General features: G+C 44.5%; 1 protein-coding gene across 3 annotated transcripts in view; it reads right to left on the reverse strand.

The window, feature by feature from the left end:
• LOC142890323 (uncharacterized) overlaps nt 1-239 on the reverse strand; it is a 114,919-nt gene extending 114,680 nt beyond the window's left edge. For all 3 annotated transcript variants that reach the window (XR_012927063.1, XM_076029265.1, XM_076029264.1), the window contains exon 1: nt 195-239. Coding sequence is in view for 2 of the 3 variants with exons in the window: in XM_076029265.1 (XP_075885380.1) it covers nt 195-224 (30 nt within the window). In the remaining variant the exon portion in view is untranslated. The remainder of the gene's footprint in view (nt 1-194) is intronic.
• Between the last annotated feature and the right edge of the window lie 14,038 nt (nt 240-14,277).

The following is a 14,277-nucleotide window of genomic DNA, read 5'->3' on the forward strand; positions in this document are numbered from 1 at the left end:
TTCAACTGAGCAAACTGACCTCAAGCTCACCCCACCATACCATAACCGACCCGGGGATGGATCACGTCGAGTGAGTTGCCGCGACAGAGTGGTTTATTCTCTCGCACTCGCCTTCCTAGCGAGCTGTGCCGGTGCCTTGGACCTGATCTCACCGGCTGAAAACGGCTTTAAAGCGTCACCAGTTGTATACTCACTGCGTGGCCTGGGGAGAGATTCCTGTCCATGATGACGGAGTGGCTAAAACTCATCTGTCTGACTGAGCTCGGACCAAGGGGGTCTCTTTGCCTTGTGTGCGTGTGTGCGAGTGTGTTACTGGGTGGGCGAGCTCTCTGTGTACATGGAGACGACCCTAACGACAGCTTCAACCCTTGGACAGAAGCACTGGAGGAGAAGGGGGGGGGGGTTTGTTAGTTAATATCCGGCCCGGGTTGTCAGGGCCCGACTGACCAGTGTGTTTAAATTCTCATTTGTTTGCCCATGTGACAGCAAAGGAGTGGGATGGATGAATGGATGAACGGACAAATCTTTGACATCCTCGAATGTTCAAACGGCCACTCGGCTGGATCAAAGCACAGTACATTTTTAACGTTTCCTGTGTAGTTGATGAGCAACAAGAGCACCGATAGCTTAAAGTCTTCACTCCACATTATTGCAGGGCATTTTTCCACTCCCCAGCACTAAAGACAAGCATAGAAGTGCGACAAAAGGAAGTAAATCTTCCCGGCGCAGCGCTTCACCCTCGCAGCTCACAAAGAGAGAGACTTGCTGCTCAGGTGCATAACTTTTGGTTTTATTTATTTATTTATTTTTTTTTAGAAATTTGTTTTGACTGGGAATGTTTTCAGTTCCAGCTCAGGCCACCGGTGGAACGAGGGAGTGAGTGAGTGAGTGTTTGCGCTGCTCGGCAAATCATAGAGACTGAGGTAGTTACTTCCATTTGGCAGTCAAATGTGACCGTGTTTGGCAGGAACAGATGGAGGCTCCCGGGGAACCGTCAGGTAGTCAAATCAATATGTTTTCCGGCGACACAGTTACAGGTATTTCGGTGGAGACACGGCAAGCGCTACAGTGCGGGGATACGGAGCGAGCTTTAGCGTTTAAAAAAGAAAGAAAAGGAAAGTAAACCGAGCTTAAACTTGATCCTGAGTTGGATAATTGACATACCAGTTTAGTGAACCCAACCGGGTTGCACGTCCAAAATTCCCAACCCAGGGTGTGCCCGGGTGGGGCCTCATGACTGTGGCACGCCGCCACGCCCACACACACACACTTTTTTGAACTGGATGGTATGAGGAGGGAAAAGGCCACGCTGGGTGTCTACAGCTCTGACAGCACAGTTGTTGACTAAGTGCCTTTCAGGCTTTGCGTCTTTCTTGTTGCTACAAGGAGCGTATCTGCACAAACACCGAGGAGGGTTTATGGGAGAGAGCCTCCAAAGCCCGTCCTTGAAATGCGACCGATCCAGTGGGTTTGACCGTTTGGCAAAATGGAGAACGCAGACGTAGTTGTCAGACTCATCAATTTCACATGGTGTCTTCACCACGAGGCTAAAGCTTCATCCTACATCCCTTCGAATATGGAGCGGTTACTTATGTTGTTGTAGAGTTGTCTTTTCATTTGTCTTTGTTTTATCTCGCATAAGCATGGTTGTGTGTTTGATTATTTTTTTTATTATGTTTCTCTTTAATCTTGTTCGAATAAATGCGATGCAAAGTCACGGCTCATTGAAGAACGCCTCATTCATCCAGGTAAAGTCAGGACAGACCGGAGCGAAATGTAAATGGTCAAGTCATTAAAAAAAAAACTACAGAAAGATGTAGCTGAAATCTTCTAGTTTTACCTGTTAGCTCATAGTTTTTTTGTGTCGTTTTCATTCAGCAGCATACAATCTATTTTCTCATATAAATGTGACTCGGAGCTCTCTTGCCGTCCCACGATGAGTCATCTGATCAATTTTAATTGTCGTGGAGATTTGAAAGTGGACAGACTCGCTTGGACCTGCCATGTAAAGTGACGCAGTTCAGAAAAAAAAGACACATACTGTAAATGCGCCGACTGAAGTAAAAATATCAAACGTCCAAAGAAACACCATGAAAACGTATGGCTGGCTATTTCCCCTGCCCTCCTGGTCACCACAGGTAAACAGAGCTTTCCTGAAACTACACGGTCTAAAATTATTTACATGTATTTACATTTACGTACATACATTTACATATGGTTTAAGCATGTTTATGATCGGCGTGTATATTTCAATCCTGGATGCCAATCCTAAAACAAACAGGTTAGCGCTCCAGGCACAGTGCCTCCTCCTCCGCCTCCGCCTCCTCCTCCCCCTCACCTGCAGCGGGAGGTTTAGCGGCGGCTAAAGTGCATTTAAGCCACACGTCCGCGGCCCGCCGCCGCGACAGCAGCGGGTCATTGCTCGGCAAACAAATCAGTGTGCGGCTGAGGAGCGCGGCAGAACTTTCCCACCCAGCATGCCTCCGCTAATGACTCAGCCGCGCTGGAATGCCACCTTGCGTGACGGCGCACTTTGAACTCAGAGGCAGCGCCACAGTGCGAGCGAGACGCGGGAGACGCCCTGCTCGCACTTTTACTGGCCAGGAGTATTTCCACACGGTGGAGACGCTCCCTGCGACCGAGTGCTCTCAAACGCCCAGAATGAGGCGTGATATTGTTCAGCATCAATACAGCTAAAAATGTACAAACTAGTTATCAGGCACAAATTACTTGAAATAGTCACTTGTAAATGTTTTTGTTGTGTGTGTGTGTGTGTGTGTGTTAGTGCACTTCTAAGGTATTGCAGAATACCTAAAGTCTGGTAATACAGCAGGTGACTCGGTTAAATAACCAAGAGAGACAAACAACATCAACCACTATCAAATCACTGAATACAAGTTCAGCCAAACCCCAAACTTCACTCTGCACCAGCCCTGGATAGAACTGCAAAACCAGTTTGTCTGTTCTCAGTGGCGAGAGTTAATAGGGTGCATTTCACCTCTCCATCCTGCTGCCCCTCCCTCCCTAATGGAGGCGGAGCCGTCCCAGTTCCTCCAGACGAACAATTAGACGAGTTTCAGATCACGACTGTGTGGACAAAACACCCGGTTGGTTTCTGCTGCCTCTGCTCAAACCTCTCGCAGGGAAATGCTGCATTTGACTGCACTGTGTGACTTGTGACGTGTATGCAGATGATGTCCAACACTGTGGTTAGAAATAAGAGTGTTGTGTCTTCACATATTCCTCACGTTGCACGGACACTATACGGATTAACGCCATGCTTTCACTGTATTCAGGTAATCCCACTGGTTATTTAAGGTTTGACAGAGCACAACTCAACACTCAGGTGGATCCAGACACACACACACACACACACACACACACGCCTGCTCACAATGAGCTCCTTGTAAAGACTGTCTGGAAGCAAGACAACACGTCTGTATTTTGTTTTGTTTTGACAGACTTGTGATGGACAGGAGAAACGGCACAATGGCAAAGCATTCAAACACGCAGACACGCAGACAAGCAAAGACGCAGAGGAGGTTCGCGGGCACTCCGAAGACCTTGCTGGGCAAAGGCAACATGACACTCGACGTTTGTTCAAAAGCTTAAAATAATGTATGTCTGCCTCTTCAGGCAGACATACGTCATTAAAATTGGATGTTGAATAAAAAATTGAAATCATGTCTAAGGGTAAGCTCCATCAAGCAAGCGGTTGCTCTGGCACTGGAACAGGAAGCAGCAAACTGACACAGATTTCCAAAACACGCCTGCATGAATTTTACATGCTACAGCTATTGGATAGGATGTTCAAGCCGGCTTTCGGTCTTTTGTTCGTTCCATTGTTGGAATGTATTTTAGTGTCAAGATTTTCTTTTGACCTTGAACGAGCAGCTGGACTGCCCAGAACAAACTCACCTTAAAAACGGGTGATTTTTAGACATCTCTCTTCAGCTGGATGGATCCATGATGACACAGTGGAGCTTACACACTAATGTCATTTTTCAATTTCGGTACACACCAAGTTCAATTACTAGTTCAAAATATGAATAAGACCACACTAACAATGACTCCATAATCTCACTCGGTGGCTACAGGTTTTGCCTCGTCTTGCGGGTCCTTATAATCTAAAACCAAGATGTATTCACAATAACAATAATGCAAAACATTGAACGTGATGGAACATGAATGAAAGCTGAGCCCCGACTTGCTCCATCCACTGCAGGAATTGACATTTGTGGATTTTGTAAATTTGTGCAACTGACAGAAGTGTTGGTAAAGGAGCACTGGCGTGCCTTCCCAACTCAACACTCGAAATGTTTCGACATTTTATTCCTGAATGTTTCTACATAGGTAAGAAATACAATAATGGCACCATCCTGCATCATCCCAATTTTGATACCATCCTAGTTTTTGCCGAAAAAGAAACACAGTGTGTCTAAGCTGACAGATGGACAGCGGAAGAGAAAGGTGAAGATGATGAAAACTTCTAATCTCTGTTACTTTCTCATCTCTTTGTTCCCTCCAACAACCAGAATATCCATAAAAACAACAACATCCACTCTGCAAGCAAAGCAACCCCCACCAGTCTGCACCCACTCGGCCCTCCGATGAGGCTTAATGAGTAATAAGCGCTGGGTGACCATAGTCTTGGAGTCAAGCCAACTATCCCAGATGCCAAATTGAAGCCTGGAGGTACTGCATAATGCAAAACAACACTCATTAAAACTTCGAAGGAAAAAAAACAAGGAGTGCTAAAATGTGTGGAGGGGGGAAAAAAAGACTAAGATGCATTTCAGGAGCGGCTCGGTGGCAGTTTTTAAATGGCTGGATGATGAATAATTAGGACTCTCAGGCGTCCATTAGCAGGAGAAATTGCAAGACGGAGAAAATGGGCTCCAAAACACACTTGTGACCGAAAGCAAATGAAGCTGATTGCCCAGAACATTATGTTGAGGTGCGGGATTTTTGCATTTTAGGTACAAAACGGATTGTACAGAAACATTCTGTTGATTTGTTGTGAGATTTTGTGTCAGGAAGAGATGTTGGTGCTATGAGTTTAAAGGGGAAAAGCAGAAAATAATAAGAAAGTAAAAACACATCTTGGATTGAAAAAAAGTGTCATTTAAATAGCAAGTTATGGACACAAATAAATAAAGATGCAATAAATAAATATTTGCCATTTGCTGTAAAAACCTCTCCGAATGGCACATATGGATACCCACAGCTGAATGGAATTGCTGTCTTCAGATGTTTGGCCCAGCCATTTTTTTTTTTTTTTTGTCTTAAAATCCAAAAATATTCAATTTCTTATTCTGAACATATTCCAACATGAAAAACTCCATCTTAGGATGTATGTAGAGACACTGTTTTGTCACTTTAGAAAGTATGTGCTGTTCTCTTTTACTGTATTCCCCTGTGAAAATGTTCCACATTCCTAATTGGGGTCAATGAAGATCTGTGTTCTGGGGTCCAAAACCTGTGCAGCAGCCAGTAGTGGACGGGCCATCTGGCATACCGGACACTGTCCCAACATAATGTGGGCCTGTCACTAGGTGTATTTCATTTGTTTATTTATTTATTTGCCACAAAAGTGGATGGCCAGTACCTCATTGGCTGACTGGCCAAAAGACACAACCAACCAACAGACCCCAATCTCTACACTTCATTCATCCGTTGAAAGCAACACAGATCTCAGGTTCTAGTATGCACAATAAAAGTTGCCACAAGGATGGTGTACCCATGTACCCATGTACCCATGTACCCATGTACCGGTTTGGGCCAAAAATCCATGGGTCTATATTTTGTCTATATTTTGTCCCAGTCCACCAATGGCAGAAACTGATGCAGGGATGAAAACTCAGAATTTCAATCCTTAATCCTAAACCTGACCCACTGGGAGTTTTGGATGTGTTACAGAGGTAATCTGCAGAATGTCTAGGTTCTTTACTCTTCTCTGTTGTTGCCAAGCTACGGGGACATCGCAAGTCAGTCAAAGCCCAAAGGGTGAGGTTGTATTGTTCTCTTATAGGTTGTGTTGGGTTCCTGCAGTTGGCTGCCAATAAAGCACCGACGGATAACTCTACTTTTTAAGTAGTTTAGAAATTAACAAAAAATGTGTCTATGAGTTACATCCACTGTGCCAATTCCTAACAGAGTTTGGACGGTGAACTGGAAGTGATGCACAGGCAGAAGAGTTATGCACAGTCATGAAAAGCTTTTTACAGGGACTGCTTATCAGATTATTCAGTGACATTCCAGCCTTCGTCCTGCTTTAAAACCAACACTGTTATATCATCAACACCCGAATGACACTGCCACAGCAAACAGTTAAAAAAAAGAAAAGAAGAAGCTGTCATTAACCCTAGCAGGTTGACTGTGCAGACAAGCATGAACGAGTGGTGTTGCTATTCAAAATAAATTTGCGTGTTAGCCTACTACTGGCGGCTCACACCCTGACTGCTAACATACCTGCCTTCCTTTACACCTGACCTTCCCATGGTTCCTGTCTGACACGCGGAAGCCAGTCATACCAGCCATATCACTGTGTTTTCTACACATGGCTGTGCACAGTTTTACACTGATCCTCATTCTAATCCCAAATTCACTCTGTAGTTCGCCACACAGGGCTGCTTGGCACCGGTTCAGTCTGTAGGTGGGAAGTCTCTGAGTTCTAGAACCCTGTCATTCCGGTTAGTGAGTGATACCAGACATTAAGCCTCTTTGTTAAATTACCTCCTTGGTCTTTGACTGAAAGACCGTCTGCTGCTCCGGCTCCAGTGTTGTATGACAAAAAAAAAAAACCCACCAGTACCCAAACTGGGAATTTTCCAAAAATGACTGGCAAAACTTAGTTGACAAATTATTTGATGATCCTGCCTGTCACATTCAAGTAGATCAGTATTGTTGTTCAACTAAGTTAGTCTAGCCACTGTGCATCAAAATGCCATCAAGGTCTCATACAACTGCTGTACTGAAGCATTTGTGCTACTTTATTTTCAACCAGATTAGCATGCTAGCTCTTGATTTGGGAACGAAGCTGATCGGTAATCCAGCTGATGCTGATTGGTTGCCGAATCCACTGAAATTTGAAATTTGATCTTTCAAATATGGGACACTGACTCACACAGAATATTAAAAAAAAAAATCTACAATAAAAACAGCTTCCAACACTATCAAACTATGGGCGTCGATAAAGATACCTGAATAGCTAGCGTGCGTTCACAGCGAACGCGACAAGTGCAACTAACACGCAACAGACAGACGTGACTACATCACTTCATGGCATAGCGACGCTTAACAACGATAGTTCAGATTTGATACAATACTTTGGTCTCACGTAAACACTGTGAAGAGCCCAGGAAAGATGAAGGACTTCGGATTTATAGCCAGACTTGTGTGCATTGTCTCACCCTGATACTGAGGAGTCACCCCGACCATTCTTTTAACGTCCAAACATTGAAAGGCAAGAAGGAGACTTGAGTGGACTGGCTGAGTTGAAGCCCTGACTGCAGCGGCTAATGAACCGACGGACCTTTACGAGGCTGATTGGAACTTTATGCTACTTTACGTGAATTCCATCTCGTCAATGATTGACGTGTGGGAGATGCCACCTTGGGGAGTGAACTCATACCACAGCGCTTGCAATTTGTTTTATAATAGGAATGCACAAGGCAAACAATAGACGGTGTGTTTTGTAAGGCTTTCTCATGTCCGAATGGTTTGATTAAAAGTAAAACGGATTGTGACCGCCAACGTAAATCAAATGGAAAAAAGGTGGAACAATACCCGAGGATATCGCAACAGTGTTGTCCTCCCCGACTAAACGCTTTTTAATTTGTTGTAAACTTGAACTCAGTAATGTGTCAGAAGTTTACTGTCAAGACTGTCAGGAGGTGAACTGTTAACAGCGACAACAGCAGCATGCTTGAAGCTTGTTTTGTTTTTCCCTGCATGCTACGGTTAAACTCCAAACTGAGGCTGGTATGTACTTGTATGAGAAAAAAAACAAACCCCAAATGCTCGAGGGTGCTAACGATTTTCAGAGCAAAGTCATCTACTGCCTCTAAATCTTAGACATACTTGTCTTTTCAGAGCACCTCTGACAGCTGACAGAATGAACACAAAAAAAAACTCTTGACACCTCCGCTTGTTTCGACATATTTATGTATCCGTCTGCGCAGGACGGAGACGGATTTTAGAAGCTAAAACCCAACTATTGTTCAATCAGCAGGATTAGTTGAAAATAACGCTTGCGAGTAATACATTTTTTTTTCTTTGAAACAAAATTCTCCCCCAAACCAACTGTCAAAAAAAAACAACTGACAGAGACGTATCCGCTTTCTTTCGTTCAACCAACTGCATCTTTAGGAAGATAAAAAAAAAAAAAAAACTGAAATGCTGTGAATGATGGAGAGTAATTGTCAGTCCGGGCAGAATCAAACTGTTCTCATTGTCAGCTCTCCACTTCAGCTCTACTCCACACACTATGACAACAACGTGCAGCATTGTATGCTGTGTGTGACCGAGTACCGTAGGTGGAGGAATGTAGCATTCATGGTCTCCACTACTGTTGGTGGTATTGGTGTGGTTTCCTCTGTGTTTTCTCTTCCCCCACTATGGGATGGGCCACTTGGGGATTAGTCATGAGCCGCGTGCGGGTTATGAATGGGCCTAATGTGTGTGCATGTGTGCGTCTTCATACATGATTGTGGATGTGAAACCCAGCCAAGAAGACATCCCACTGCTTGCAGCACACACTGTCCCACCGGGGCTATGGTTGATATCGGGGGTGTGTCGCTGACACAGAAGACACAGCAGGAGCTGCAGACGTGTCCAGTCAATGCAGATGGGGCAAGTTGCAACCTCTCACCAAAGTGATGACATTAAGCGCGTGCCATACCAGTGCGTACGGAAGCCAGGACTCATTCAGCTTTCAAAGGCGTGGGTAAATCCTCAACTATTGTAAATGGAGCATGGACAAACTCCCCAACAGGTAGGTAACACAAAAGGGAAGCAATTTATTTTATTTTTTTTTCAGTCAGTGACATCATCCTTTATGCCATGCCTCAAGCATCTCGGGCTTTCTCCCACAGCAAAGTCCTCAATGTGCGACGTGTTCAGTAAATCCATCAAATCACCTGAATACCTCACTCCCACTCATATGTGGGAGTGCCTGATCAGGCAACTGAGCTGAAAACACAAGCAACAGTTTCCAGCTGATGGAACTTTTCAACATCAGGCTAAGAGAGGTGAACCGGTGGATCAAACCAGCCAGCTTGCCCTCATTCTTGAATACACAATTGCAGGGTTCGACAACAAAGACACACTTCACAGACAACAGCCGTGGCAACCGGTTGTTTGAACAAGGTGCTTCTGCAGCATGGACCTGCTGATGCTACCAGTTGGGTTTCTTCTGTCTGTCACTTGGACTCATTTAGCGACTCTTTCTCAGAGAGACTACAAACAAAAACTCCAAAGGTTCAATCGATCAGTGGGGTTGCAATCTCCTGTCGTCCACCGATGAAATATTGTCAATATGTTGCCATATTCCAAAACAGATCTTATTACGACATTTTGAAATAACGGAAGCTATCTTACTTTGATATTCTAAATATTCTATGTGAACTGAATCATCCAAATCTGCCAGTTTGACCCCAGGGGAAGAGATTCCGATTTCTTCAGCAAAAACATACAGCAGAAGCAGGTGGGCCTAGCGTGCCCTTGGTGCTGTCCACATACAGTACCAGTGAGTTGATAAGACAACGTGCACCATTCTCTGACTAAGCTGATAAGAAATACACGTTGATTATGTAACGTTAGGCCCTGGTTTATCTCGGACATAAAAGGCTAAACCACCGTCGCGGTTTGGCAGGCGTGGATGTAGGTGAACTCCGCCCTCTGGTGCGGTTGGCTGACAGGACGACAGCCAAAGGAAAGAATGTCGACCACCTAAAGCCATCAAAGAGAGGCTGAGAGAGGGAAAATATGCGAGACAGGTGGCGGAAAGTGGGTTTACGTATTGTTCTACACAGTCGGGTAGATTTCTTTTGGTCTCTTACACACACACACACAGACACACAGACACACACACACATCTATATTTAGTTTATATTTATGTGAACACACTGACATGCTGATATGTATCGAATATTTTCATATATTTTCATATTCTCATTTTATTTCTTATTTTAACATGATGGTGAGCAACATCCCAACTGTAGTTGGTACATTGTGTTCTTACTCGTTACTTTCTTAAATGAAATAAGTACTACAGCAGAACTCCGGCTTATCATTCTCTGGTTTTGCATATTTGTTGGAACAGTTGTACGATGCTGCCACAAGCTTTGTCAAAGACTTCTAGGAAATATCCACGGGGCCACTTGAACGACCTGTCAGAGCCAAGAGTGACGTTGCAGAATTAAAAGTTCAAAGAAGCTGACGGGTAATTAGTTGAAAAGTGAAAAGGAATGGAATGAGAAAAGAAATAGCGCAGAGGTGACAAAAACAATAGCTGTGCATTATAAACGAAGCGTTTGCAATCCTGCCAATGCCTTCTGGTGAATCCTTGTCACTGCAGAAGTCTTTATGAGGGCAACATCAGTCATTTTACAAAAGCAGTGTGGACTTCCACTGTTAGAAATTCAGAATGAATGCAACCGTGTGGTAAACGATAAACAAGTTCCATTATTTAAAAAAAAAAAAGAAATGTGGATAGCGACAATAGATAGTGACAATAAGTTGACAGAAAGAAAGGCGCAGGCAGCGTAACGAGTAACGGGAGAACTTACAAAAGTCGAGAAAACAAAGTGAGAGTGACGAAGACGAGTGACATGCGTGGTGAGATAAAGAGGGATGTATAGCAGAGAGTGATGAGGCTGCAGGCCAGGCAGTCACTGATGCTAACAGCTGATACGAGCGCCGATGTGTCAACATTCCTCCAGCGAACTGGGAAAACTTCCCCAACACGCCCGATCGACTCGTCACTCTGCAGTTTGCAGTCGAATGGCAACGTCGAAAACAGAGCGTAGGGTCTTCAGCTAACACAAACTGAGCATCAATTATCGTTAATATGTAACATAAAAACAGTACTGAAACATTAAAAGTAGTACAAAAAAGAAGTGTTTTGAGAAGGGATTTGAATGATGGCAGGTCAGGACGATCACAGATGTATGTGGGAGAGAGTCCCAGCGGGAGGGGCAGCAACACAGATTCTATATCTATGCAGTTAGCACAGGGTTAGTACTCGCTGATTAAAGCACACGTGCTCCGGGCACTTTGTCGCGTGGCTAAGCGACGGTAGCGAACTGCTAGGGGGCCAAATGAGCTCCATTAGCGATGAAGCTTTACAAACTTGTTCAGAAGCAAAACGTTGAAAAGTAAACACGTCCCTGGTGAGTGTTTGCTTTCAGCAGCTCTTTTTCACTCCCCAAGCGCCCCGAGCAACACGATTAGCCTGTCACAACTTTTGGGGGCCGTCTGCTGATGAAACGTACATAGATCGGTCCCTCTTCTGTTTCTACCTGACGACATGCAGCCATACCACTGAAGCTACAATATCAAAGACAATAAAATCATTATTGTTACAGCCCATAATCACTCTGTTATCTATTCAGAAAAGCACTGCTATTCATATTAGTATTCAATTGTTCCCCTCAGCAAACCCAAACATATTGATACGTCTGTTGCCTTATGGAGTTATCAGCTGGTTCTGACTTCCAAAGTTCTGACCGGGTGATTCCAGCGACTTTGAAAGTGCAACCGTCACCAAACCTGCTCATTTGTCTGCTGGCCGCCACGGCTGAGTGATTACATATTTTCCAGACTATAATGAGCGAGTAAGTAACTCTGGAGACTTGAGTGCACTCCGCCCGGCAGAAATAAAGATAAGATCCATCTTATCCACGCACAGTGCAGAGTACAAGCTGACCTGCCCACTGTTTGTGCACCGCACTGTAGCAGGTGGAATTTTCATGAAACACACCAAGTATCTAGCAAAATGAAGTAGCCCATAGTTATCCTCCTCAGAGGTAAGGGGGGTGGGGTTTTAAAAAATAAATAAATAAATAAAAACAAACAAAACACAATTCTTGGACACTGACACAGCAGGAAAATAACCAATCAGCTGCACATCTGTGAAGGGGCTGAAATAAAGAGTTTCCACTTTATGTCAAAGGTGTTCAACGAGTAGACTGAAGTCGACGTTCTCCTTTGTGGACTGGGATAAAAACACAATGAGTAAAAAAAAAATATATATATATTTTTTAAAAAGTAGTTTTTTTTGTAAACATCAAAGGTCCACTCTGGCCCACACACATAGAAGTGTGATTCCAGTAAGTATAACCTGCTTTAACCACAGACAGACTTGGATCAGACCTGTTGCATAAACTTTGTTCTATGATGATAATCCTGACTGCTGTGTCCTGATAAGGGCTGAGTTGACACTATTGCACTGCAATGCTACCGAGTGATTCTGAAGTGCCTGGCTGGCAAACTGCTGTCTGGTTCCTAGTGTCAACTTCTCCTCCACTGTCACGCGACGCCTGTTGACGTTAGACAACCCAGCCCTCTTACTGCACTGACTTTCAGGAATCTCGCTGGGTTTGAACGAATCGCCGGGTGAATCAGCGAACCGCCGAACCTGCTTCCTCCGACACCCTCGTCAGCCAGGTGTTCGTCGAGGACCACACAACTCGAAACTATTCACGCGAGGAGACAACTCGAGTCCGAGGGACGTGCCGCGGAAGTAACGCCGGCAGCGCCCGGGAGTTGACAGCGAGTGACAGCGGGTTAAAAGTCGATATGTGTCCGGGTTAATGTACGGGCAGCGGCAGCCTCTCTCTCACCTGTCAAACGCTCCTTCCGCGGTGCTCCGTCCGGGAGTGACGCGGCCGCGACTCCCCGCCACAGCTTGGCCCTGTGGGCGTGTCTTCCCGCCGCGCACCGCCTCACCTGGCAGGAGATGGAGGTTGGTTCCTGGATTGTAACGACAAGTTTGCGTCACCCTCCCTGACACTCGATCGCTCCCATTTATGGAGAGGTGGCTCACAAGTCTGTCACCGAATGGAACTATTTGAATTATTTCTGGAATGTTCCTCTCCCTGGTGCCCTGCTGGCGTGGCTGCTTTGTCAGTTTATTGTTCTGTTCCCGTCGTATTACACTTTATTTTTGCTCGAATTTCGAAACTCTATCTATCTATCTATCTATCTATCTATCTATCTGTCTGTCTGTCTGTCTGTCTGTCTATCTATCTATCTATCTATCTATCTATCTATCTATCTATCTCAATCTTGCGCTGTATTTTAACGAAACAGTGTTAGAAACAATTGTTCACTTTACACGTAAAAAGTCCAAATACATTGGAGGTCTCGTGTCTCAGCCTCGGAAAACTGTAGTTTCAAACTACACGTTAGCTATGCTGTAATATAGATCACCTTGTAATGGTTACACGTGTTCTTTGGTAGAGAGATAATTGGTGATTGAATGCAGCGTGAACCTTTCTGTGTAACGCATATTCAGTAGATTCACGAATTAATGTTTTTTTTAACCCCCCGACCCCCCTCCTTAAAACCAGACTGGTTTGTTTGTTTGTTTGTTTGTTTGTTTGTTTGTTTGTCGTGACAATGCGTGCGACACTGACCAACAGCCGTACATAAACAGGGTCTGGAGTGCTTTGTCAAACAGGTTAATTGTTGGTTAACCCGCTGCTGGTTGCTATAGGTGTGTGACAACGCACAACACAATGCTTTTGTGTTGGCCAATACCGTCAGCCACACCTCACATTCCTCCGTCCCAAAGGGGAGAACACACCCGGCCCATCTCCAGCCTTCACTGCGAACTCTTCCTCTGTTGTTCTGTGAAGAATTCAGACAAGCCTGCCTCTGAGATGCCAAGACGGAAATATTTAGATTTCATTTGAAAGAAATATCTGTTCAATTGTTCACTTTCATTCCTGCAAAACCAAAGGTTAGTGGATGTTTGAAATAAAGAACAAGGTCTGTGGTTGCAATTTTAACGCGTCCACACAAAGCTCGTACATCAGAGCGAAGGCAGATGCAGATACGGAAAGATTGGTTTTGCAATTGACGTCTACGTCTTGATAAAACACAGGACTTTCTTTAACTGAGTGTGACATTATCCAAATATCTGCCAATGCACACAACAGAACAGACCACAACTAACAATTCAATGAAACTCTAAATTCAATTTGATTGACTTTGTGAGTTTGTGAGTCTCCGCTTGTGCTTTTGAATGGATGATGTCGCGAACAAGAGAGA

This window comes from Nelusetta ayraudi, unplaced genomic scaffold, assembly GCF_046127955.1.
Source record: "Nelusetta ayraudi isolate G7.1 ecotype Tasmania unplaced genomic scaffold, CSIRO-AGI_Nayr_v1 ptg000026l, whole genome shotgun sequence".
NCBI lineage: Eukaryota > Metazoa > Chordata > Actinopteri > Tetraodontiformes > Monacanthidae > Nelusetta > Nelusetta ayraudi.